The following is a 26689-nucleotide window of genomic DNA, read 5'->3' as shown; positions in this document are numbered from 1 at the left end:
CTGGAAGAAAAACAGAATAGATGCTTTTTTGACCTGTATTAATTAATTCAGTTTAACATAGTGATGCTGAAAGAGTACTGTGTAGGTGATGAATAGCTTGTTTTCTGTTACATAGTAGTTGAGTGGCTTCTATAAAATGAGAAATACGTTTCTTGGAGAGAGTGTGTGTGTCTGTGTGTATATATATGTGCATGTGTTTCTGTAATACATGTATTCAAATACACTCAAATTTTCCTGTTCTGACAAAACATGTTGCCAGTCTTATCCTAGAGTGTTTTTCTGTATTCTGTAGCATCTGCTTATTTGTGACCTTTTCATCCTCCCTTCCTGCCAAATATTTAAGATTTTAAAATATTTTATTATTCCATTGACAGTATAACTGAAACAGAATGAAGTATGTTCTCCTGTCCTTTCACAAGGCAAACTGAAGTATTTACAATGTTTTCCTTAGTTATCCCTGTGCAAAGTCAGTGAAAGTATCAACTCAATTTGGAAATGCTATAGTTTGTCATGGAGGACTTAAAGCCTGGATATGAAGCATGAAAACCAAATGGCCCAGGAGGTTCTTAAGGCCCATACTTACGGTCCGAGGTCGGGGGATCTGTGTTGCCCTGTCGCTGGAGTGTGGTCCAGACTTGCACGTGTTCTGCGGGCAGCTCAAGTTCAGGCTGTCTGCACGTATCATTTTCTTTTGTAACATGTGGCGTGGAGGTTCTTCAAGGAAATTAAGCTTTGGGTCTGGTGTGTTGTTCCCGAACAGACGAGATGTAAGGGGGCAAAGGGGCTATAGGTAAAACCTGACTGCAGTGCAGGCAGGGCCTGCAGTAAAGAGTAGCTGAGGCCTAGTGCTTTTCCTGCAGTGCCTGTGAAGTTTGGGCTTGTGTCTTCGTCAGGAGGTAGGAGACATTTTGAAAGGTGGGAATATGCTAAAGCTTTTGCTTCTGGGAGACGAAATGTTTTGTTGCACACTCCCTTTGCACAAGCAATGTACACACAATTGACAGTAAATAGTTCAGAGGGCAACTAATTCTGTAAACTCACAAAATAGCACTTTTAAGGTAAGTTTCCAATAGTATTAGGGACCTCCAGAAACTAGTCTCTTAAAATTCTTCTGTGCTGCCCTGCTTAAGGGATTTTCAGCACTGCTCTGTTTGTAAGATGGACCAAACAGCCACAAAACGCTGAAATAGTGACTTTTGTACCTGGTTGTTTTTTGTGGGTTTGGGGAAAACCTTTGACGTTAACTTGCAGTTTCTGATGGCAGAACAACTGTGCTTTCAATAAAGAAAAACTCACAGCAGCCTGAGGTGTTGTGAATATTAAGGGTAGGCTTCATGACTGACATTCAGAATAGTTCTTACGGATGTCAGGAAGTAGTTCTCTCCTCTTTAGTGCTGCTGTTGAATAAACTGAACACACAGTCTGCTTTTAAATGTGCTTTCTCTTCAATAAGAGATGACTTGGCACAATAAACTCATAAATACGACATCTTCAAATGACCTAAGGCTAACAAAATTTAAAATTAAAGCATTGTGTATCCATTTTATAAATACTTATCTGACTCTTCTCTCAAACCTATAAAACAAGGCTTACAAGCTCTTTCTAAAAAGGCCTCACACATACATATATATATAATGTGTATTGTTTTCTCTTCCTCTGTGTTACTTTTCCTTTTCCTTTTTCTCCCTTCTCCCTTCTGTGCAGATGATTTTCCTAAACCACAGATCACTGTCCAGCCAGAAACCCAGTCAGCAATCAAAGGCTCCAATTTGAGTTTTGTATGTTCGGCAGCCAGCAGCAGTGATTCCCCGATGACTTTTGCATGGAAGAAAGACAATGAATTACTGCAAGATGCTGAAATGGAGAATTATGCACACCTCCGGGCACAGGGCGGTGAAGTGATGGAGTACACTACCATCCTTCGACTACGCAATGTTGAATTCAGCAATGAAGGGAAATACCAGTGTGTTATTTCAAATCATTTTGGTTCATCCTACTCTGTCAAAGCCAAACTTACAGTAAACAGTAAGTATGTTACTTTTTGCTTGAGGACTTGAAGCAGAATGATTTTAATCAGGATATGTAAACATAGTTTTTTCTATTTTCATGATCTGTGTCTTTTAGAAGATCCCTTAATAAGCTGAGATTATTTCTTAAAATGTATTTAGTTACAAGATCACCATTCAATTTTACATCTGGCCCCATTGTGCTGAACCATAGTATAGGAAAAAAATAACAGACCCAATTCATAGTAAATCTGACAAAAACTATATAACAAGATTAGAAAACATTAATCTTTTCTTTACAGGAGGTAAGTTTATACTTTGTTTCAAGGTACTATGGAAAGGTCATGTAGGAGGCTGTTAGCAGAAATGAGATTTTCACAGAATCAGACTGGTAGGGGTTGGAAGGGACCTCTGGAGATCATCTCCTCCAACCCCCTGCTTGAGCAGGGACACCTAGAGCAGGGGCACAGGGACGCATCCAGGCATGGTTTGAATGTCTCCAGGGAAGGAAACCCCACAACCTCCCTGGGCAGCCTGTTCCACTGCTCTGGCACCCTCACAGGAAAGAAGTTTTTTCTCATGTTTGTCTGGAACTTCCCCTGTTCCAAGTTGTGCCCATTGTCCCTTGTCCTGTCATGGGGCCAGACTCTTTTCAGTGGTGCCCAATCTTCTTGACACCCACCCTTTAGATATTTACAAGCATTGATAAGATCCCCCCCTCAGTCTTCTCTTCTCCAGGCCCAACAAACCCAGGTGTCTCAGCCTTTCCTCATAAGGGAGATGCTCCAGTCCCCTGATCATCTTGGTATCTCTCTGCTGGACTTGCTCAAGCAGTTCCACGTCCTTCTTAAACGGGGAGGCCCAAAACTGGACACAGTACTCCAAATGTGGTCTCACTAGGGCATTTTGGTCTAGATTATCTCATACTTCACAGCTCCCTCCCTTTCTGTTCGCTGGCTACTGATAAATTTAGGTTGTATGCTTCTGAAAACTTTCAGGTCCAAGAAGGGTGTTAAGAATATGCTATACAAAAAAGGAAAAGTATGTTTCATTTATTCATTTTGGTATCACTAACTTTTCTTTAGTGCTGCCTTCATTTACAAAGATCCCCATGGACTTAACCATTCGTGCCGGGGCAATGGCACGTTTGGAATGTGCTGCAGTTGGGCATCCTGTCCCACAGATTGCTTGGCAGAAAGATGGTGGAACAGATTTTCCTGCGGCACGCAAGAGGCGCATGCACGTCATGCCTGAAGATGACGTATTCTTTATTGTTGATGTAAAGATAGAGGACACAGGCGTTTATAGCTGTACAGCTCAAAACACTGCTGGAAGCATTTCAGCTAATGCAACCTTAACAGTACTAGGTAAGACATTGGCAATCCTCAGTGGCATAATCTCCTTGAACAAAACTATTGCTGAACACTTTTAAAATTGTCAGCTGATCAAAAATAACATTGTTATGAAAGTGCTGTATAGAAATACTCTGAAATAATTTGTATTGGCACATAGATTAGAAATATGTGCTCCACCATACCATCACTATTATGATGCAAAATAATAAAAGTTAGTTACATTTCTCAGTGTGTACACAATGTCTCATATGCAGGGGGACAAAAAAGGGGGCTGTTATTTTTGTTTAGAGACAGGAGAATTTGTTTAGCATTTAATTTCCTGATATTTTGTTAACCATTTTAAATCTAGTTCTCTGCAATCTTGAGCATGTATGATGTGGTCTTTTTACCTGCGAAGGTAATCAAGCGTCTACGTCTGATCAGTTGACAAGTAAACTATAGGTTCTAAGTTCAAATTCCTTGAATGTGTTTTTTTCTGAGAATGAGAGCAAGCTTCATTAGGCCTTACTGATGCATTTAATTTAGCTTTTCCTCTTGAGCTATGAAGGAAGGGGACATGCTCCCATTCTTGCAAAGGAAAGGGACATGTTCCCATTCTTGCAAGGTCATTTAGAATATAAGGCTTATGCTTTCTTTTCAGAAACACCATCATTTTTGCGGCCTTTGCTGGATCGAACCGTAACAAAAGGTGAAACTGCAGTCTTGCAGTGTATTGCTGGTGGTAGCCCTCCACCCCGACTGAACTGGACTAAGGATGACAGCCCTCTCGTGGTAACGGAAAGACATTTTTTTGCTGCAGGCAATCAGTTACTAATTATTGTGGATACAGATGTAGATGATGCTGGGAAATACACTTGTGAAATGTCTAATACGCTTGGAACAGAACGAGGCAACATCCGTCTTAATGTAATTCCTACTCCCACCTGTGATTCTCCTCAAAACATTGCCCCATCACTTGATGATGATGGATGGGCCACAGTTGGCATTGTGATCATAGCTGTGGTTTGCTGTGTGGTGGGCACTTCGTTGGTGTGGGTGGTCATCATCTACCACACCAGAAGGAGGAATGAAGATTGCAGCATCACAAATACAGGTGTGTAAACTGAAGATTTGCCTTGGAAAGGAAAAAAAAATGTTTGTGGTTGCTTTGCAATGACCTTATTGTAGGAACATTTGTGTGCTTTGACTCAGAGTCAGAGTTCCTTGTTACCTTCAGCACTTTGCTGACAAGTTTAAAAATGCTTCTACAAACTCTGAAGTATGCTGATGGCTTTTGTGTGTGTTTTGCTTCCCCACAGATGAAACAAATTTGCCTGCTGACATTCCAAGTTACCTGTCATCCCAGGGGACGCTGGCTGAAAGGCAGGATGGATATGGTTCGTCTGAAAATGGCAGCCATCATCAGTTCCTCACATCTTCTGTGGGAGGGTATTTCTTGCAGCAGAGGGACAGTAATGGTAGGTGTAAAACGTTAAGCAGATTTTCCGTGCTACTTGAGTAGCTGCAGTTTGGCTACTGTCTTTCTAACTAATAGAAATCACACTAAAGAAATGTCTTCACTGAAGTTTAAGAGAGGATGTGAAATTTATTGCTTGGGATTGCTTCAATGAGATAACAGAAACTTGGTTCTGTCCATCCAAATGACGTTACAGCTTTGCTTAAATCATGAAGTTTTTCTCTAGTCTCAAGGGTAAATTTATGCCAATGATTGCATTTCCAAAACAAGTATCCAAAAGGAATTGCAACAGCATGTCTTCCTCTGTTACAGCTTGAAAGGGATGCTTTTAATGGAAGGTAGCCATGGGTGGTAATACCAATGTAGCTTTAGTATAATATAACAGGTTAAACTTTCCTGTTAGAAAAGTCATTAGGGTCAGAGTCAATAAAGGATTTAAGGTGACTGCAAGTTAAAAGCTGCAGTACTTCATGTTTATACATCTGTCCCCTGAGAATCCAGAACATACCTGGGTTAGGGAGGAAAAGGCGCCTGGCTCGGAAGGGGTTGGGGTCAAGATACAGTCAGGGTTGGGGCAGGTGGGAATGGAGCAGTGGTGAGATAGTTGTGCAGTTGTAGGGTAGTGAGAGGAGTAGCCTCTCACTCCAAGCCTGTGGAGCAAGAACTACAGACCACGTCCACAGCTTTCTGGAACCGTTAAGCTGAAAGTCAGTAGAGCTGCTGAAGCAGCCAGTGACTCCCCCACATTCTTCCACACAGGACTCTCTCAATAGTACTCTGCTCTGAGAGGTGGCTACGTGACAGAGCACAAGCCTGGCTTCCAGTGCTTTAGAGGAAGGAAGTCCCTTGTTCTGATCCCTGTGATTGGGTTTGTTCTGTTATCCAGGGACTGTGTAATGATGCAAAGTGTGACACATTCTCTGTCAAGCTAATTAATTGAACACTTGCTAGAATTAGAGTTCTCATCAAAAGGTTAGGTTAAACTTAAGCAAGCTCTAAATACACTGAAATTTAGTTGAACAGACAGGGTTCTTAAAAGAACAAAACCTGCTCAAGAAACCATAAGCTGAAGCTTAAGAAAAGACCATACGCTGACACGTCCATTTTACTTTTAAGGCATTTGCCATCTAGATAACGGCAGTGAAACAGACTTGGAGGGTGCTGCAGATCCGTTCCTGTGCCACTATCTGGGGACTTCGGGGACTTTGTATTTAAAAGGAAACACATATGGCTCTGAAGCCTTTGAAGCATACAGTGCAAGTAAGTTGCGGGGGGAGTTTTAGTCCTGATTTTATCTTGTGCTATGATGAATCTCTAAAAACAATTTTTCATTTCCTTCAGATTGCAGCCCTGACCAAAGAACAGCATGCCTGGACCCTTATGAGTCTGGATATTTAAAGAAAAAGGAATGCTATCAATACTCACCTCCACTGGAGGACCCCTTTGACCAGTGTGTTAGCATTACTGGTATGCAGGCTACAAGTAGCAAATTGACTAACTCCATTTATACTCAAAATGAAGGAACTGGACTAAAAAGCAAAAGTCTAAACTTGGACACATCTGATTTAAACACAAGTTTGGAACCCTCATCTATTGTCAGTAACAGCACTTTCATGGGTATGTTCTACCTGTTGGTTTTTATTCAAGCTGCTGGTATCCTTGCTGTCTCGTTTCCTACTTCCAATACTAAGCAAAACTGATTTCTCAGCTTTTTCTTTCCCATTCCTACAATAGGTAATTCTGCGGTAGCGTTTAGATGCTTATATAGCTAATGTCATGAAAAAACTAATTTTGTGCGGTTTTGTGTGGGATTTTTGCAGATGTCTGTGAATCTAGTGAGAGAATACAGCATATGGAATATAAATACTTCAGAAAGGAGGAGAGGAGGGACAAGATGTAGCTGAGGAAAGGCAGTCTGAGAGTTATCCTTAATGTTTTGCATGTGTTCTTGTCTTCTTGTTTTCTTCCCCCTCTGCCTCCCTGAGTAACTTGCAGTACTGCAGTATCTTTTTAAAGGCTTGCACAGATGACCTGTACCCGTAGGCTCGCGCTCTCCCCACTGCAGTGCACGAGGACAGTTGGAGTCATGCGCTCTGACTCAGTAGGAGTCAGGGTGCCCTCTGGATCCTACCAGGAGTTACCCGGGAGGTGGGCCTTATCCTGTATTACAAAGGAAGCAGCTTGGGGCTTAGTCAGAAGCAGAACTGACATACATCGGAGGAGTCCTCAGGTCAGATGTGGTAGTCCAGTGAGGTGATTCACATCTGGGTGCACCTGTGAGCCCTCTTCTGCTTCTCAGGAAACCCTGCTTCTAAGGACCATTAGATACAACGTTCCAGATGTTTGAAGTTCAGGAACAGAAAAGTGTCTATAGTAAAACTCTGTAATGAGCATATTTAGATTATCAGGAGATCTTAATAGGTCACGCTTACACAAAAATCTCATCAGTGGTGTGACTCTTACGTTAATGTAGCTGGCAGAAAGGCTCAGGGCAGGTGGGGAGACTTGAACTTCAGTGTATGAGGATATATTGTATAACACAGTGAGCCAAAACTATTTACCCTTCCAAGTAAGGCACTGTGGGAAAATACCCTCTCTATCCCTCCTTTGTCGTCTTTTCTCAGGGTGTGTATGACAAAACAGTTCCTGAAGCTTAATTCAGAGTTTACAATTTTCATCCAGATTGCAGGAAGAGGTGGGGGGAAGGAGAAGATCATTGCTTTACCTTTGAAGCTCCCTAAATTTTGGGTGTTGGTTTGTTTGTTTGGGTTTATATGTGTGTTAAACCACATACTGCTTTCATCCCCATGATACCTCAGCACCCAGTGCAGCCCTGGTACCATGGATTGTCTCCCAGCTGGTGTGTCAGCATGGTTGATCAGGGCCTTGGTCTGCTGGCTCTGCAAGGGGACCTGGGGAAATGTGCATCACTGGGCTCTTTGTTCTCAGGAGGTGGGGAGGGACGTACAAGCCCTGAATTTTTCCCCCTTCTAAAGCCAGATGTTTGGACTGTAAAACATCGCATGCCATGACATCTGGCAGAGGCCCTGGGACTGCACACGTTCTCCTGGCTGCCTGCCACTATTGCTGTGGTGGGACCGTGCAGATAGGGCGTTACCACGTCTCCTGCAGAAAGTAGTTCTACTGTATGTGGGTATACCCAGGAGTTAATGCAGCCTTGAGGGCTCATATTCCCCCTTCTGTCCTAAATATCTGTGCAGAGCTGCTTTTATTTTTTTGTCAGTTCTCTGAGCTACTACCCCACCCAAGTTGCATCATCATTGCCTTGGAGGCTTCATAATCATTGGCACTCCCCACTCAAGGAGCCTATGGTTAGATCTTGGAGGTGGTGGCTGTGGAAGAAGCCTTGATGGATTTATTGTCTTTAGTTGTGGATTCACTTCTTCAGCATTTTTTTCTCCAGATTCAACGCCCCTTTTGCCTTTACAATCACAAAGACAACAACAGCTTGCACTAACATCACTGCTGATGCATGAGCCAAAATGTTCACAGCTTGGATTTTTTGTTTTTTAAAAAGACAGAATTCATTTGTAGCTTTGGTGCTGTGAGGGATGTCCTTTCATATTGTCTTAGGAGCAAAATTGCTCTGCAAACCACTGGTGCAAATATGGACATTGTCCAAATCCATTTTTGATAACTTCTTAGGTAGAGTTTTACCTGAAAACTTTGCTTCTAGCAAGTAAGGAAAACTAGAAGTGTGGCTTTTCGGGTGCAAAATTTATTAATGATTATAATGTTAAGTTCTTAATAAAAACTGGGTTCTTCAAAATCATCCTGTGGCACATGGTCCTCTGAAAATAAGTCTTTTGAGTGTCACTTACAGACACTCTGACTTGCAACAGCCATATCTTTCCTCAGTGAAAAAAAATAAGGCTCTTCTTTCAGAGGTGTTGATACTAACATCTTCCCAATGGTGAAGAGGGACAGGCACACTAATTATTTTCTAGATAGTGAATCCAGATAGTTTATTAATAAAGATTCAACTGAAATGCCAAACTCTCTTTGGGCTTTGTTTGTTGTAGCCAGTTGTGGGCAGAGACGAACAGGTGTGAACGGAGAATTTGGCTGGCAGTACCTTTATTATTAATGGGAGATGCTAGCCAGAAAAAGATAGTTTTAGCATTCTGATTGCACAGTGGGGGAATGTTACATAACCCTATACATGTTGGGGTTTAAATTGTTTTTTTCTTTTTGCTGAACTTTCCTGTGAGGGTGGCAGAGCAGTGGCACAGGCTGCCCAGAGAGGTGGTGGAGTTTCCTGCCCTAGAGACATTCAAAACCCACCTGGACGTGTTCCTGTGCCCCCTGCTCTGGGTGTTCCTGCTCAAGTAGAGGGGTTGGACAAGATGATCTCCAGACGCCCCTTCCAACCCCTACCATTCTGTGATTCTGTGACTGCATGGCAGATTTCATGTGCCATTTGTTCACTGAAGAACAAAACAGAGACTGTTGTGACCTTTGCATCAGAAAGTGACTTGTGATTATGTTTGCCATTTGGTCTGTGCGCCCACCTCTGCCCTCACCACCCTCCCCAAGGAATGGGAGATGGGAGTAGCCATGAAAACAAAAGTAATGAAGTTGTGTGTGGCTATACATTGACTTTGGAAATGTTCTTAATGTCTCAGGTGGCAGAATCTTGACCCTTGCTTGCAATCACATGGATGTTTTCTTTTAAGGGGTAAAATAACAGTTCAGTAAAATCTCACTTTGGTGAACTTCTGCTTATGTCGATCCTTGGCTTGCAGTCTAACATGCAGCCCTTAGTGAGGCACAAAACTGTTAGCGTCAGTATTTCTGTATTTACTTACTCATTTACTGTCTTTCAGGAACATTTGGAAAGCCTTTATGGAGGCCTCAGCTGGACTCTTTTTCAAGTTGTAGACAGCCAGCAAATTGCCAACCAAAAACCTCCCATGATAATCCTCATGCCTCACTGGACTTCGATGCAGAGGCAGATGAAGATGGAAAGGAAAGGACAGTTTCCAGAGGAGAAAATAGCATTTATACTTATAAACAGCCCTTTGAAAACTTTAGGACTTCTACTTTCCAATCCTGTGATTTGGATACATAGCTCCTTTTGGACCTGCCATTGATTTCTGGAACCAAAGAAATACTTTGACATACTACTACCTCAGTGTGGAATTCTATTTAAAAAGGGAATAAGGAAAGGAAGAAGGGAAGAAGGAAACCACGTGATGCTATGAATTCAGAACAAATAAATGCATTTTTATTCAAATAAAGCATAATTGCCAAAATGCTCTACGTTTTTATACAGGGAAAACATTCCTTATAAAAATACTATATTTCTAATTATTTTATAGCTTTGTTTTATGCAAATAATATCTTTTGTAAATTAATGGTGTAAATAATACAGCATATGTATTTCTATGTCAGACTTCATTTTATTGAAATGAGTAGTAAGCATTCTAATTTTGTACTGTTACTTGTACCCTTTTACAAATGGAAACTCCATGCTCTTTGCAGGTATCATGCATCTTATTTGCACATTACTTTTAATAAAATATGCTGCCATGTGGTCTCTGACCCACATTAGTGTATGAAGAATGAAGAGAGTGAATTGTGTTTGTGGGTAGCAGTGTTGCATATGCAGGTGCCTTCTGTTGCATGTCTGCACCTTTATTTGACTAAAACTTGTATCTCTGGATTTACTGTGTTAAATACATTCAGCTTCTAACAGCAGGTATGGTCCTGCCACAACTACTGGTGGCTGCTGAGGTGGGTTGAAGCTCTTTCTACCAAAGTAAGCATGCAAATCGTCCACTTTGTGAATTCCTACTGTCAGCTGTGCGTGCACACGTTCTCAGTTATCATGCACGGAAGGCTGTAGTACCAACAGCCTGCCCCTGCCTGTGTGCAAAGAGCGAGCGCGCATCTGGTGGAGGGATATGCACAGTAGATGCACAAATCTATATCAGGCTATTTAGTAAAAGGAGAAAAAAGGCACTGGATGTCTGCCTGGTAGCATCACTCTTTGCTAAGTGGCTTAGTGTTAAGCATCTGCCAAATATGCAGTGCATGCCCGAGTCCTTGCTTTCCCATACCCTTTCTCCCTCTTTTTTTGCCTCTGCAGCCACTTCCATGCTCAATACGAGAAGGTAATCCAAGTACAAGATAATGTTTTCTTTGGTTTAACTCATGCTTCTGTTCGTTATTCAGCAGCCCTTTTCTGGTTATAGATGAGAGCTGTGCTTTATTCAGTTGCTCAGTCAAGTTGAGCAATTGTAAATTCTTGCTGGATTGAATTGGCAGTAATGAACCCAGTGCCTTTAACTATACAAAGTCAGAGAAAGAGGATTGCTTACTATAAAATGGTAATTAAAACTAAGTGAAAACACTCTGTTTTGTTTTTCTGTGTACAGATGCCTACTATTTGCAAAAGCTGTGAATCCTGCTGTCATCACTGCATTAAAACAGCGAGACTCCAGAATGGTTAATGTTACAGGACATTGGCTTTTTACATCTGTCTACTTTGAAGGTGCAAACTTACATGGTTGCCAAATCACTTCTTTTAAACTAAATTAAAAGCAGCTGTTAGGGTAGGCCATCACAGACATCGCGGCTAAACCTAGAGCAAAGGTTTCACTGCCTGGTGTAGCTGAGCTAAGGGCTTTTTGTTGTTTCTAGCCAGAAACCTGGTACCCAGATTGCGATGCAATTTCCCTTTAATTTAGGCGCCAGTATTAGAGACAGGAAGTTAATCCATCCTTAGTCACTGGTGGTCTAAGTGTAGAGAATGGATTTTGCGTGCTTTAGTTGATCATATTGCCAGATTTTCTGACTCTTATTGTTAATATGTCTTCATTGTTGCCAGATGTGCTGATGTGGTGACAGACATTGATATGGGTATTCGATTATAATTAAGTGCATTTTGAAAGAGATTAATTTTTCCTGAGTTAAGCACATGCTATAAGTCAATAAGGCAAGAAATCTTAAATTTGATTCACTGAATAACTCTCCTTTTTCTTCCCCCTGCCACTGACTCTAGCATTTTTATGGGGAGGAGAGATGGGGGCCAGGATATCTCGTGTCTATAACCAGGCATTGCTTTTTAACATACCAAAAAAAAAAAAAGTTAAGAACAGTAAGTACAGCTTCTGTTCCAGTATTAATGTTTATGCTTAAGGCTCCATGTTAAAGGTCCATCATGAAAAACAGGCTTTAAATTTTTTTTCTGTAGCAGGGGAAGGCTGGGAACGGTGACAATGTCATTTTATTCTATTTTCATTTTCCTTAAATACATTTTTTTGGACTCACTGTTGGAGTGTATAAAGATCCTAATCTTCCAAGGACACAGGTCTTTGTACCCAAATAAACTTTCAGGGTCAATGGCTGAATTTTAGATGCTTCCCGTAAGTTTCATTTAGCATCCTAAAAATAAGAATGGCTAGGATTTTATTTGATGTCTTCAATGCCCAGAAATAGGAATGAAAGCTTACCCGTCCTCTTTTTGCCAGCATGAGTTTTCATGTTTATTGAGTTGTTTGTGCTTAAATCAGTGGCAATCTGTAAATTGCAAGATACTTGTAATGTCTTAATAGCTCTTTTAAGACCAAAGATGTAACCAAACATATTTTAAAGGTGTGCAAGTGTTTCCTTAATTCTTTCTTTTTTTTTTTTTTTAATTTCTTTTCTTTTTCCTCTCCTCTGAAGATCCAGGCGTTGGGGAGCTGGTAGTTTGGTGTTTACACCGCTGAAAGCTAAATCATAACTTGATGTGATGGTGAAATAAATTGTGGCCAAGACTGAATAAAGCTTGCACTGCATCTCAGAGTCTTAGAATGAGAAACAGGTGTTGCTGAATGACAGAACAGACTTTTTGCAGTTTTAGGACCAGCAGTAACTGGAATCTTGTCATGGGCTCACTGAAAAGCTGTAAAATGTTCTTTAAAGGCAGCGTCCTCTTAATGCTTTACACAACAAAATGTTTTACCCAAGTAACTCATGCAAACAATGAGGTATAGTCTCTGCAGGCCATGAATAATAATTTTAATAATTTTAGATAAATGGAGCTACCTGTTTACCAGAATCTCACTGGAGCAATAATTTCATAGCTGAATAACCTAAACAGTGCATCTGAGATGACGCTGGGGGATACCTGTGTAGTTTCTTAACTGAAGGCTGTATGTTACTGTTTTAAACATAAAACCTTAAGGAATGCTACAGTATTTCAGCACCAAATGCTTTAACTGAGAATTATTTTTTCTTAAATTCTTGACAGTGCCACAGTGGCAAAGAGTTAGGCCCAACCTTTTTGCTGAAGAATATTGCTCCTTTTCCAACTGAGGACGCATTATTGTCACCAAGTATTTTTTATTTCAGTCTTGGGGAATCTCTTGAACACTTAGGTCTTATCCCCTGAACTGCTTCAAAGGAGCTTAAAACTAAGACTTAAGATTCAAGATCCATTTAAGCTTGTGAAGGATTATCCTGCAAACACTTGTGTTCTGCCAGCCTTAAAAGCCAGGACAATAACTGGGGATTGTATTTCTTTTCAAGTGTAAATGTAAGCAGAAATTTTACTTGCTACTTGCAAGACTTCTTGTTGCAGATGTAACATGTCTCAGAGAATTGTTTTGCCTCGCTGAAGTCTTCGCCCTTTTTTCCCAACTGTCTGTATTGCGGTATTGTCATGGAGAAGGTGTCTGGCTAGTCGAACGTTAGTTTACCAACCATGTGAAATTCTTGTATTAAGAAAGTAAAGGGGAGGGGAGAGCCTCAGCCTGTTTAGCGAAGGGAGGAAACCAACGTATAGCTAGATGTAGTTGTCGTGCATCTAGTTTTACTCAGCTGAAGAGCTTACCAGATACTTTCCTTTATTATATTTTAGGGAAGTGTTACAGCAGGGGATAAAAGCCATAGTGTCTTTCACTCACATGTGGTGAGAAGTGCTTCTCACAGTGGTTGTGCCGAAGTATAAGGGTTCAGTTGTTCCAATGAAACAATATCTGTCCATATCCGATCACTTACCGAAAGGCACCAGAGCCCTCTCCTGTTTCCCATGCAGCTTTTTCTCTCGTAGTTCAGTACTGCTGCTCCTGTGTCCTTTAGGAGTCCTCTTTGGTAACCCACACTACTCCTTTGCTTGTCCTGTCACTGTGGTTGCAGGCTAGGACAAATGCATTTGGTTCAGAGAGCACAGTGTAGTTGAAGGCAGTAAGTCAGTAGTGGTTGGGTGCTGGAGGAGAGGAGGGGAAGCGTGGGGAGACAAGCCAGCCATAGCTTTAGGAAGCTCTTGGTATGAATATGCAGTAAATGTATAATTGAGGAGACAGATATAAAATATTTATAATACAATACATGCATTCCCGTGGCCTTCACAATACTTTTTTTTTTTTTTTTTTAAATTTAATTCCACTTACCATTTGTTCTGTAAAATACCAAAAGCAGCTATGTACCAAAGAGCATGTCATTTGGGGAGTTATGTCTTACCGCATGTAAAATCTCCTTTTCTGGTAGATGAGAAACAAGATCCGTTTGTTATTCTGTGTTTGTGTTCAAGACTAAATATTGCTGGTGCAATGCATAGTTTCCCAGAGTCGTGTGGTCCATGGGGTCCACTGTGTCAGAATGCCTGTGATCAGTGTGACTCAGGAATGCCATGGGACAACACGACCTGAGAGTGAAGTTGGTAGTAATTTAAGTCTACTGCTCGTAGAACAAATTTAGGCTTTGTGACTTGAATCCAGGATTTTATTTCCCACACAACAGAGAACAGAACCATAAATTACTCTAGAATGTGGACTACTGATAGCACTTCAGCATGATCCCTTTTCCTCAGCCATCAATAAGTGCTTTCTTGTTATACCCGTTCAGCCTAACTGTTGGCCATGGGCTGTTCACCAATAAATGCAATACAGGAGTTTCCAATCTGAGCACCTGTATGACCTGAAAGGAGTTGTGACTAATTTTAAACCCTGGAAATTTCAAATCTGATGGCACTGGAAATGAAGGTTTTACTTGGTTGACTGGGGTAATAAGATCCCCTGAATATAAGACAGGCATTGAGATTTTGTATGCTACGATGCCTTTACTTTGCAAGACTTGTATGCAGCGTGGTCTAAAGACATCCTCATTTGCCTTAGCAATGCGCATCCTACTTGTGGTCAGCACTTCCTTTGTAGATGTGCATGGAGAAGCCGAGACATTATTTCAGTCCACTGCTGGATAATAAAAATTCAGGTATTGGTTATACAGCCATTTAAAATAATACCTTCTTGAACAGTGAGGCTTCAGCTTCTTCTGAGGCAAAATGATGCAAAACCACATCACTTCCTATTCAGTTAAAGACACTACCTGTGGCACTGATCCTGGTGTCCAGTCTACTTATTTTAGAAATCTACTGAAAAATACTCTTAATGAAGGAAATTATATTGATGTCTTTAGGTTTTGTTTATGCTGCTGTCTTCCATTTTGTATTGCTGTAACGGAGAATTCAGGGCTCTGCCCTCTGTTCATCAACAAATGGCGGGGTTTCATGCTGATTTTCTTTGATGTGCCCGTCCTTGACAGCAATATATAATTCTGTCCTGCTTCTGCCATGCTGGCAAACCATGTGTAAGGCAAGTAGTCAGAGCTACAGAAATACTGTGAAGTGAATGTAAGGGAGAAAGGCAGGAGTTCCTGTCATATCATAAAGTGGTTTTGAATAATCCTCCTGCTCCAAGGGAACAATTTCTGCAGGTTTTAACATTTACTCCCTTGTAACACAGTTCATAAATCATGGAATAGTTTGGGTTGGAGGGACCTTTAAAGGTCATCTAGTCCAACCCCCCTGCAGTGAGCAGGGACATCTTCAACTAGATCAGGTTGCTCAGAGCCCCGTCCAACCTGACCTTGAATGTTCCCAGGGATGGGACATCTGCCACTGCTCTGGGCAACCTGTGCCAGTGTTTCACCACCCTCATTGTAAAACATTTCTTCCTTATATCTAGTCTGAATCTATCCTCTTTTAGTTTAAACCATTACCCCATGTCCTATTGCTACAGGCTCTACTAGAAGGTCTGTCTCCATCTTTCTTATAAGCCTCCTTTAAGTACTGAAAGGCTGCAATGAGGTCTCCCTGCAGCCTTCTCCAAGCTGAACAACTCCAGGCTGAACAACCCCAACCCTCTCAGCCTGTCTTCACAGCAGAGGTGCTCCAGCCCTTGGATCATTATTGTGGCCTCCTCTGGACTCGCTCCAACGGTTCCATGTGCTGAGGCTCCAGAGCTGGACACAGCACTCCAGGTCGGGTCTCACCAGAACAGAGTAGGGCAGAATCACCTCCCTCAACCTGCTGGCCACGCTTCTTTTGATGCAGCCCAGGATACGGTTGGCTGTCTGGGCTGCAAGCACACGTTGTTGGCTCATGTCCAGCTTTTCATCCACCAGCATCCCCAAGTCCTGCTCTGCAGGGCTGTTCTCAACCCCTTCATCCCACAGCCTGTATTGATACTGGGGGTTGCCCCTACCCAGGTGCAGCTCCTTGCACTTGGCTTTGTTGAACCTCATGAGGTTCACGTGGGCCCAATTCTGGAGTTCAGTAAGCTACCACTCTATCAGCCCTTGATGGGGTAGCTGTGCCATTTTCTGCAGGATGTAGGGTACATTCAGACTGGAGATACACGGCGAGATACTTGTCTGATGCTCAGTCCACAAATGGCAGAATTATTGCTGACAAAGAGCCCTCCAGAATTGCCTCTGAGAAGATCATACATTTTCCTTAGAAATGTTAGAGGAGTTTTTGAAACTGTTTTTCAATGTCATTGTGATTCTAAACTCTTAAAAATAACCAGAAAAACTCGGTCCTTAATTTGGCATCAGGAGTTCCTTGACTTTGCTCATGACTTGCCTTTTTGCACGTAGAAAGTTATTGTAGGCTATTGACTGGCATAGTAAAAAACCAGAGAGCTCACACACAATGAATATTTGATCCACTGGTACCGTATAATAATTGTAACAGATGAGGCTTTTGTTCAGTCGTTTTTAATAGCTGTGGCTCACTAGCATAGCAATGAAGAAGCTACTATCTGAGTAAGTGGTAGAAGATGCATGTAAACAAGCCAGGTCTTACAACTGAAACTACGCTTGGCTTAAAATAAACTGTACTTGCACTGCTGCCCGCTGCGGGTGTGTACACCAACAGCATTAGAAAGCATCAGTGCTACAGCACCAAACTGCCCAGAGCCTGGCTTCTGCCACATGCTGATCGTACGCTTTATTAGCATAAACTTCTTTCTCTATTAACCTTCCCTCAGGAAAGGGGAAACAAGGCCCCCATCATAATTAGCTTACACAGCCTTCCATGTAAGCTAAAGAAGGGAAGGTGTCAGGGGTGCTCGCAGCAGCCTCATAGGTATTTGCTGTAAGCAGGGAAAAGTTAATCTGTTCTCAGATTTTGGCCAGGGGACAAAAACCTATGTGTAAAATAGTACTTAGGATGAATTAAGTTTCATGTAACTGTGACCACACAGTAAGCAAAGTAGCAAAGTGATGGCGATGATGGAAAATATGATTAATCAGAAAGCTGTATTAACTTAATGAACAAAATTATGCTCTAATGTAAACTGAGGTTCTTAAGTGCCTCATTTTGAAAACATTTGTTTATTGCTCTGTAGCTTGTAACAACTGTGTTATTTCACTTAGCAGCACACTCTAGCAGTTTGATCTGAAATAGTGTTTGCACTCAAAGTAGGTTTAAAACAAAAAAGAGAAGGTGAAATAAAAAAGAAGCTCCGTGACGCTGAGCCACTGAATTTGTTTTACTAAATTGCTTAAATCAGAACATCAAAAAAATTTTGAGAAAATGGAAATGCTTTGATTTTTCACTTTGAAATTACTTGTTGTTGCAAAATTATTCTCATTTTTATTTTTAAAGTCTCACTTTTTCTATTCAGAACCAGAACACAGAGTGCGGAACCCTTTGGGTTATCAGGGCAACAAAGACCAGGTGTGGAGACTGGCGTGGGCAGAACTGCTGCTTGTTCTGCACATCCTTCTTCCCAAATCCATCTAAATTAAGCTTGTGAGGTCTCTGCGTATCGAGTGCCGTTGCTGCCAGAGCATGTTTCTCTTCCTGATTTCTTCTTAGTTGTTCTGACTCAACAAGTTTCTATAGTCGTAAAGAGTCAGGCTTAATATTTTGCTGTAAGATTAGAAATGTTCTGGTCTCTGTACACATTGACAATTGTAGGAAGCTGGTCCCTGCACTTTCTGCATAACGCGAGGTGGTTTTGCTTTGGAACAAGCACCGAGTGGACTCTGCAGAGGTGCTGCCGTGTGTGCTGCGGCCAGGGGAGCCGCCGTGACAGGGGTTACTACCACCCCGGGCGTGCTTTCCTCCAGCAGATCTCAAACAGTACCTCAGATTCAAAAGCTGTGTGAGCACTGCCCAAATCATCCCCCCGTTGAACAGAAATACAAATAAAAGGCTGCATCACACAGTCATCTTTCAAGCAAGGCAGCTGAGGAAACTTCTTATAGTCTCTAATGTTTGATCAACTTTTTTGTTTGTTTTTTTTTAAAGCAAATACTGAGCAGCACCATGTTGCAGGATGATGGCAATCATATTCAGCATTCCCAAATATATCAGCTGTCTTCCCTGCTTTCTTCAGCAGCTTGCTGTCTTGCAAAGTTGATGTTCGATAAGCAAACAGAAAAGCAAGTTATTGCAGGTGTGGAGGCTGAGGAGAGTGATCTGGGAATGGCATTCCTACCTCTTTCCTCCATCCAAACCTTTCCAGCTCTTCAGTAGTGTTGGACCTCTTCTCTCCTCACAAAACATTCTTAAATGGAAAAGTAGGGATTTGTTCATATAGTTCATAGCAATTACAAAGTAACTATTATATAAATTCAGTGGGGTTTTTCTTTTTGTTTTTGTTTTTTTTTTTTTTAATGAGGTCTTTCACAAAGGAGTTTTGAGCCTATGCGGGCTTCCTGTTTAAGCTTCATATTTTCCTCAGGAGAAAAAAAAAATAAAAAAGGTCTGCTTTTTTAGGGCCAGGTGTTTTATATAGCTAAGTTAAAACATGTCTGGAAAGGCTGTGGTTATTCTGTCTGAAAAGTAATGCACTTTTTTTTCTTCCCTCCTTTTTGTAATATTTATCATATATCCCTTTAAACATGTTTATTTCTGTGTTTTCTGTTTGTGAATATCCCACTGCCATTAGTTTCTTTGAAACACTGGATTCAAAAATGGACATCGGTTTCCTCGTCTTCCTCAAATATTCTTACAGATGTTGCTGTAAATCAATTACAGGGCTGACATAGCATTTGGCTGCCTGACAAATGCGCCATAATAACGCAGTTCAGTAAAATGTGGAATTTCTGAGGCACTGCTTGTAACTTTTTCAATGCTGTTGTAAATTCCCAGCCATGTCAGCACAGGTGGAAACAAAGTCATAAATAGTGTGCGCGTGCGCGTGCGAATGTGTGTGCACGTGCACACATGTACATAGAGGGTGGAGAGTAGAGGCTTACATGTACTTATTGTTCCTAAAGAGTTCCCTAGGTGGTTCGCTACTTCCACAGTTTAATTCAGCTAGTTGAAGCAAATTCAAAAAAAGAAATCCCTTCATTAAAATCAAAATAATCTTGCTAACAAAGTTTTAGAGAAAGAACATGTGCACAAATTGAAGCAAATAGGCTGTTGCTGCTGTGGGTACGAGCTGGCCCTGGTGAGCCATGCCAGGCCTCACTGTAGCACTTCAGATAATGATGAAAGAGCTGTTTCTGTTACCTACCATGAGCTTCTACTTCTCAGAGGGCTGAGCTGAGCTGCCCTTCATTACCTTTAAGAGAAAACAGCAGTGGGCTGGAGCACTATGCTGGTGGTCACAGCGCCGGGCAAGGACAGGAACGTGCATTGTCCCAACAACCTTTGCTTTCCTGTTCCCTCGCAGGATCAATTCTGAGAAGCAAGGTGTTTGGATATTTCCTTTTTCCTTTTTGTCCTTAGGCCACCTAAAGGTAAGGTCATGTTTAGCAATACAGCTAATCCGATTGGGTGGTCCATGCTGACGAGGCAGCCCCCAACCAGCCAGCCTGGCCACGCTGATCCTTCTGCCTCCCCTGCAGGAAATGGCCTTCACCTGAACACATGCTGAGCCTGGCAAGGAGTTAAACCATCCTTCCCCCCAAAATAAATAGCTTCTGGCTGCTGCCTTTGAATTCATGAGTGTAGAACTGCTCAGGAGTTCTTACACAATAGCTGATGGCTAAACATTTGGATGTATCTCAGACAGAGTTTGAGGAACTGGTTCTGCTGAACTATGTGAGAGGAAAGCTGGGCTCTGGGAATACTGATTTTATGAATATCACCTCTTCTTATGATCAGTGCTAGGTATAATTACTGCCTAACAACCAAATAATAAGTTCAGTCTAAGAACCTCTTTCTTAGCTATTATTTCAATCATCACTAGAGAAACATGATTTAGAACAAAATACCAAGTTATGGTACATAATAATATTTATAATCCACAGATACTGTGACTAACATTGAGCTGCACATGAAAGTGGTGTTAAAAGAATGTTTATTTTCACTGTTGCGGACTTTAAAATTAGGTATTGCTAAAGATAAAAATGAGTATTTGGCTTGAACAATGTCTTCATGCACTTTCTGTCTTTAGCTGCTTGGAAACAAGTGATTTCTTAAATATGGTAATGTATGTATATCATATTTTAACTTCTTAAATTTATTTCAGACACAGTCTACTCACTAATATGCAACAGCATTGTCAACTGACAAGGATTATTAGACTTTAAAATTTGCAGAATAAATCAGCTAACTTAATTGGAAGACTACACAGTAAGTATTCTAATTTTTTCTGCTATCTACTCTTTTATGGTTATCAGTATTTATGCCAGCATTTCCCAAACAGAGCACGCATAGCTAGGTCCTCTCATCCATCAAAGGATTTGATTTAAGGGAAAATTCATAATCCTACTCTCAGCAGACTTCAAAATCATCCTACTTTTAAAAATTATTATTACCCTGCATGTTGCAAAATGGCATACTTAAAAACCAGGTCCTGTATAACTTAAAACCGATTGGTCCAAAAAGTGACCAAAAGTAGTATAATTTCCCTTAAGTGCTAAAGCTGTTGCTCTTTGTTACTGCTGCTATTCCTGGTCCCTCTTTTGTCTCAGTGCTGAGAAGACACACTAGACTAGCTCCCACTTGCTGAGGCTCCTGCCTTGGACCTCCAGCTTGCACAGAGAAGGCAAGGGCTAAAATATGGATGTGGCATTGTGTGGTGGCTTGTTTGGTTTTTTTCAGGAGCTTATTGTAGGAAGACTCAGTAAATGTGGAAGGCAGAAAATATAGGAAAAGAGAAAGAGAGTGACCAGGGAGAAGTGTGTGTTAGGACTATAAGGAGTGGGCTATATATCTATGCATGGACTGGGAGGAACAGGGATGATCAGCTACCAAAAAGCCCTGAGAAAGTCCAAACAAAACAGCAGAAAGAGTCTGACTGGCTCCTTCCTCCACCTGTCCCTGTAGGCTGGAGGTTGGGCTGGGCAGAAGGAGAACAGAAAGTTGGACATTTGTCCTACTGCCACAAGGAGGGTCTACCCTGCACATTTTGAGATCTTTTGAACACAGTTAAATCAAGCTGCTCTGCCATAGATCATTATGAAAAATACTTTCATTGTCTTTTATTAGCACCACCCAACCCACACACCTGAAAGACACTCAGATCTTCATGTGCACTGTGAAGAGCCCACGCTGTGCAGTCTGATGACTTTGGGGGAGGTTTTAACTTGTGCAGGTGGTAGTAAGGGCCTGAGTTCTTCCCGCTTCATTTTAGCTGACGGGAAGTTGGGCCTCTAGCTTCTGGTAACAGTCTTGGTTTCCCCTGGACTCAGCGGATAAGCAATCAGCATCTCAGGAGATGCTTCTCCCTGCTTGTCTTGGAAACCCATCTGAGGGGGAGCTGCATTGCTGTCCAGGGCTGCCCATACCTCTGCTGACAGCCTTAGACAACCGATTAAATCGTAACTTCTGGTCATGTAGAGTTAGGTGAGTGAATCCTGTGCCACAACAATGTTTGTTCCTCATTGGAAACAAGAAAAATGAGCACAGTTCAGCTGACTTCAGAAAGCCCAAATGGGTTTATAAAAACTGCAAACAAGGAAACAGATTTTTAATTGTAAGCTGTGGTGCATCTGATGCTGAAGCTGAGATCATTAACATGGTACCCTTTCCTGCTAACTTTAAATTCTCATAACTGGAATGGAGGACATGAGGACTAGAGATAGTCAGAATTTGATTCATTTTACCAATACTGTGACAAATAATTATTGCAGAAAATGCTCCTCCGTAGAAGCCATCTGGGTTTTCCTCCTTCAACCCATTTAGAAAGGCCTTCTTGCTCACACAGGTGTAGGAATCTCTGTCTGATTTTCAGCCTAGGTTCACTCAGGACAGGCATTAACTCTTTGGAATAACATTTATCAGTAGCTGAAGGTAGATGGAACTGTATCCAACATTTAGACTCCAATGTTTTTATAAAGACCAAGAATATTCCTTCTCAGCCTTTCTTTTGCTGGGCTAAAGAAGCCAAATTACTGTATTCCCTTTAAATATGACTTGCCTTTTCCTTAATCGACTTAGTATCCTTTTTTGGCATCTCTTTCTTCTAAATTTATAAATTCAACCAAACATCACTGGAAGTCAACAATGGCAATAATTTGAAAAATTAGCTTTATTTTGAACATTGAGTTAAATATGGAAACCCCCTTAGTAGAAGAACATAATAAATTAATTTGGGTGTATCACTTATGTCTGATTAAAGCCCCCTGTGGAGTCCACCAAACCTATAACACAGCTTTAACAAATTCTGCAGATCTACAAGAACTGATGTAGTTGGAGTAAGGAAAAAATTGATATATGTTGAACAGAAGCACAAAAAGAAATCCCTTCACCCATGGCTTGTTCAGAGTCAGGTCATGTTACACTGGGGGAAAGTTGGCCTTGTTGGAAGTCAATGGTAACATTCCTATTTACGTTAAGATTTCATTAGTTTTCTAGCAGTTAAGTATAGGACTACTGGAGAGGCTGGTAACGGTGCAATGGAACACTGGGTTTAAATCTTGCTATTAAAATGATATAATTTCTCATTAATGCAGCCAGCAATTAATTGGCACTTATGTCTAATGGAAATAAATCAATTTGATCATCATTCAAAATCTGTCATTTCTCAGAAACTTGAACTTTAATGAAAAGCAAGAACATACTATGACACTTTAGCTTGTCTGATCTCCATTCTGTTCTCACTGAATGTTAGTTAAAACACGTGATTAATTTTAATTACACTGTACCAATTTGACATTCTAGCCTTAAACCTGAACTGATATATAAAGAAGGTGGCAGTGAAGGGAAAAAAGCAGAACATAAACTTTCCCCAGAAAGTAACTAACGAAGCAAATAAAGCCATATTCAGACCACCACCATGTCCAACACTGTTGCTGCAATAGCTTCTGCATCTGAATTCAAGAATGCAATGAAGCATTTCGGCTGCAGGCTATACAGGGGTACAGGAACCTTTCTTTCTGTATGGGCAGCGTATGACTGGGTGACACTTTTTACCTTAAACTTGCATATTGTTGGAATTTACCTCATGGTGCTTCTGTTGCCTAAAAGTAAGGCATCTGTGTACCCATCCAGCCTTTCCTCAGAGACAATAGTGAGAAAAAAACACTGGTACTTCCCTGGGCCCTTCGTAGAACCAGCATTTCCAGGAGGAGATTTGGCTGATCAGTCTTTCTCCCTTCACAAGGAACCTCCAGGACCACAGGGAGTGAATACGTAACTGCTAGGTGGGAAAGCTGGGTGAAAGGAATCCCAAAACAAGTGGTAGATGGTTGAAAATGCCCTGAAGCTAGCACCTACCACATAAGGCCTGAGAGATGCATCAATCTGAATCTTAGCTGCGTGTGGCAGAAAAGATTTTTCCTCAATGTATTTTCACAGAGTTAAAGTCTCTTCAAAACCTTGTGGTCTTGTTTTTCATGTTTATCTCCCTCCTTCTTTCAACTGACATGCATATGAAGGAAACATGGTCTGTCTTCTGAGTTTATAATCACCTGAATTACAAACCTTAGGTGGAAATGGTTGCCACGCTGCCACGCTCAGGTATTTATTAAATGCCTCTCTGTCTCTGTCTGTGTTGTGACATGAAGCTAAGGCCAAGCAGGGGAAAGCAGGTTATTCCTTAAGAGGGCCATTCCTTCAGTAAGCAGAGGCAGCTTCACAGCTTTCTGCGGAGCATTTGCAAGTTCCACGTTATTTCAGCCCTCAGGTCCACCTTTGTGTCCCAGGTGCTTCTTTCTTCTGTCTTCCTCACGCTCATCATGATTTCACAAAGAGGGCACCTGGCATTGCTCTGCAACTGGGGGATTACTCTTTGTTAGCTCAATAGGTGTTTGGTTTTTGCTTTTGTGTGTTTGGTGAAGGGTTTTGTCCTTACATATTGAGCAGCCAGCATCACCTAAAAGGAATTCGTTTTCTCACAACAGAATGCATAGTTTCCTGTTAATACTTCCTTAATTGAAAAGGTTGTTCAAACCCCTCATCAGCTGAGCACAGAACCACCTAGAGATACAAGAAATTGTACAAATGGAGAAAGGAAATTTAAGTCTTTTGAAAATTCATCCTATTGGTCCTGAAACACTTGACAAGAGTGCTGTAAGGGAAGCATTGCCATCCTTGCCTTGCAGAGGGTGGCTGAGCCCACGGTCCAGATGGCCCTTTGGAAGTGCCTGTGTTTCTCTAATGACAAGAAAGCATTCTTGGGACAGAGACCTAGGGAAATATCTTGAGTTAACAAGAATCACTTGTGGGCTTTTGCTTTGCATTTCTCTTCTCACACATGATGGAGAGAGACTACTTTATCGCTAACATACAGTGAGAAGTGTTGTACTTATGTATGAGGTTCTAACAGCTAACAGGATCTCATTATTAAACTGGATGGAGCTATAACTATAAACTCTTTGTTTAAGCACGCAAATGTGAAAACAGGCACAGTTTTAATCACACATTCCCCAAAGGCCTAATATATTCACTGTGATTATGAATCCTGAGAGGTGAGCCCAAAGAACATGAAGAAATATTGTATTTAATTTACTGTTTTGTTATAAAATGTTCTACTATGTAGGTATTTATTTTGTAAGTTTGAATGGGAAAATTTTTGCTGCTAGAAACTAATTTAGAAACTAATAATTTTATACTACCACCTAGATAAATAAACAAAAGTTAAGGTGTTTCTTAAGATACAGAATGGGAAGAGAGATTAAGAAATTTTTTTTCCACAAAAAAATATTGTTCCCTATCAATAAATCCTGAAAAAAATTTATGACCTTTTGAAATAGCTGCAGATTGAAAAAAAGTAATTTTTTATTTTACTTTCTTTGCTTTTTTCTGAAGTTTGAATCTTTCAAATTTAGTTTCCTTTAGTGAAATTTTAAGGTGCTTCCCAACCAGTGTCTTCAAGTTTTCAGAAACATCATCATTATCAGTTTGTTTGATGAAAGAGAAATCTCTGATGTTCCGATACATCAAAAGCCTGTCTTTCATATATCAGAAAGATTCACTCTTAGCTTTGGTAAACTTGCACAGCAAAATGAGATTTCTGGGCTGGAAGCCTGCAGGGTTATGAGAATATCTTCACTGTTTAACATCTCGGTTTTCCTGTCCAGGCCTGATCTGTTTTTTTGGGAATGAATCAACCAGTTTCTCTGGGATGAAATTCAGATGTGTTTCTATGGATGACTCTGAGTCTGTTTCCAGTGGTCAGCTGGGGAAAGAGTAGGGCCACCATTCTTCCCTGCAGAACCTTCTCACGTGCCTTCAAACCAAGGTCCGGGGCTTGCAACACATGCCCTTGGTATCATGGTGTACAACCATTGGCTTGACAGGCTGTAACACAGTCCTTACATCATTTCAGGACATTATATTTGGAAAGAAAGAAAGAAAGAAATAAATTTTTAAAAGCCCCAGAAGTAATGCCTTAAATTCACAGAGTTGTCAAATGCAGCCTGGAGGCAACCCAGGCTTACAGCTATTCCATAGGGCTGCTGCCAGGGTTTTGTAGCAGAGGTTGTTCTGAGCAGCAGGCACACAACCCACCCTGTGTCACTTGATCGGGAGCCAGGCATTGGTCCCTTGGGTGGATGGCTCTGCGTGATGCAAAACAAGTCCTGGCATCCCGCAAGTGCAATTTAGATCTTTGGCTGGATGAATCCACAGCATGATCTGTGTTAAAAGCTATAACAGCATCAGTCTCCATGTGCAGACAGGGGAGAAGGAGGAATAGCTCTGAGCATCTATCAGTTTGGGACTATTTGGGTTGTGTTTGTATCTGTTAGTTTCCACTTACTTATTCAACAGGCCTCTGAAGAAAATACTTTATTACACTTTATGTTTAATAAAGCTGTGGCTATGATCTTTGCTTCCATAGCAAAGCCTTTTACTCACACGTGAAATGAGAAAAGTGGGGGAGATGGATGAGAAAAAACTCTAGGGGAAAAAGTAGAGAGGGAAAAAACCACCAACAGAACCCAGAATGTCAGCAAAGATGAAAGGAGGTTGGGGGAGGTGTTTATAATAATGAAGTTTGCTAAGAATGAGTCCAGATAAGACTGCAGCTGAAGTAGTCTAAGCTGGCTTGAGCTGGAATCTGAGGAGTTAATCAATTTCTGACTCAAGGGATGGAGTTTTTCCACCGGGGTCCTGTTCTGCCCTGTACAATATTTCTACAGAATATCAGTATAGCACAGTTAGCTCATGGGATGGTTTTCCATTCAGTTCCATAAGCACTCAATTCCTTCTCATACTTTGCCCTGACTGTTGG

General features: G+C 41.2%; 1 protein-coding gene across 3 annotated transcripts in view; it reads left to right on the top strand.

The window, feature by feature from the left end:
• LRIG3 (leucine rich repeats and immunoglobulin like domains 3) overlaps nucleotides 1-11336 on the top strand; it is a 44989-nt gene extending 33653 nt beyond the window's left edge. Inside the window, exons 13-20 of one of the 3 annotated variants that reach the window (XM_064448472.1) lie at nucleotides 1705-2025; nucleotides 3092-3373; nucleotides 4002-4049; nucleotides 4161-4454; nucleotides 4660-4818; nucleotides 5934-6077; nucleotides 6159-6434; nucleotides 9665-11336. In XM_064448472.1, the coding sequence (XP_064304542.1) occupies nucleotides 1705-2025; nucleotides 3092-3373; nucleotides 4002-4049; nucleotides 4161-4454; nucleotides 4660-4818; nucleotides 5934-6077; nucleotides 6159-6434; nucleotides 9665-9909 (1769 nt within the window). In that variant the 3' untranslated portion in view covers nucleotides 9910-11336. Of the gene's footprint in view, nucleotides 1-1704; nucleotides 2026-3091; nucleotides 3374-4001; nucleotides 4455-4659; nucleotides 4819-5933; nucleotides 6078-6158; nucleotides 6435-9664 lie in introns of all 3 variants that reach the window. The other 2 variants (XM_064448482.1, XM_064448463.1) reach the window with 2 other exon arrangements.
• Nucleotides 11337-26689: the final 15353 nt, after the last annotated feature.

This window comes from Phalacrocorax carbo, chromosome 1, assembly GCF_963921805.1.
Source record: "Phalacrocorax carbo chromosome 1, bPhaCar2.1, whole genome shotgun sequence".
NCBI lineage: Eukaryota > Metazoa > Chordata > Aves > Suliformes > Phalacrocoracidae > Phalacrocorax > Phalacrocorax carbo.
This window is presented reverse-complemented; position numbering and strand designations above follow the sequence as displayed.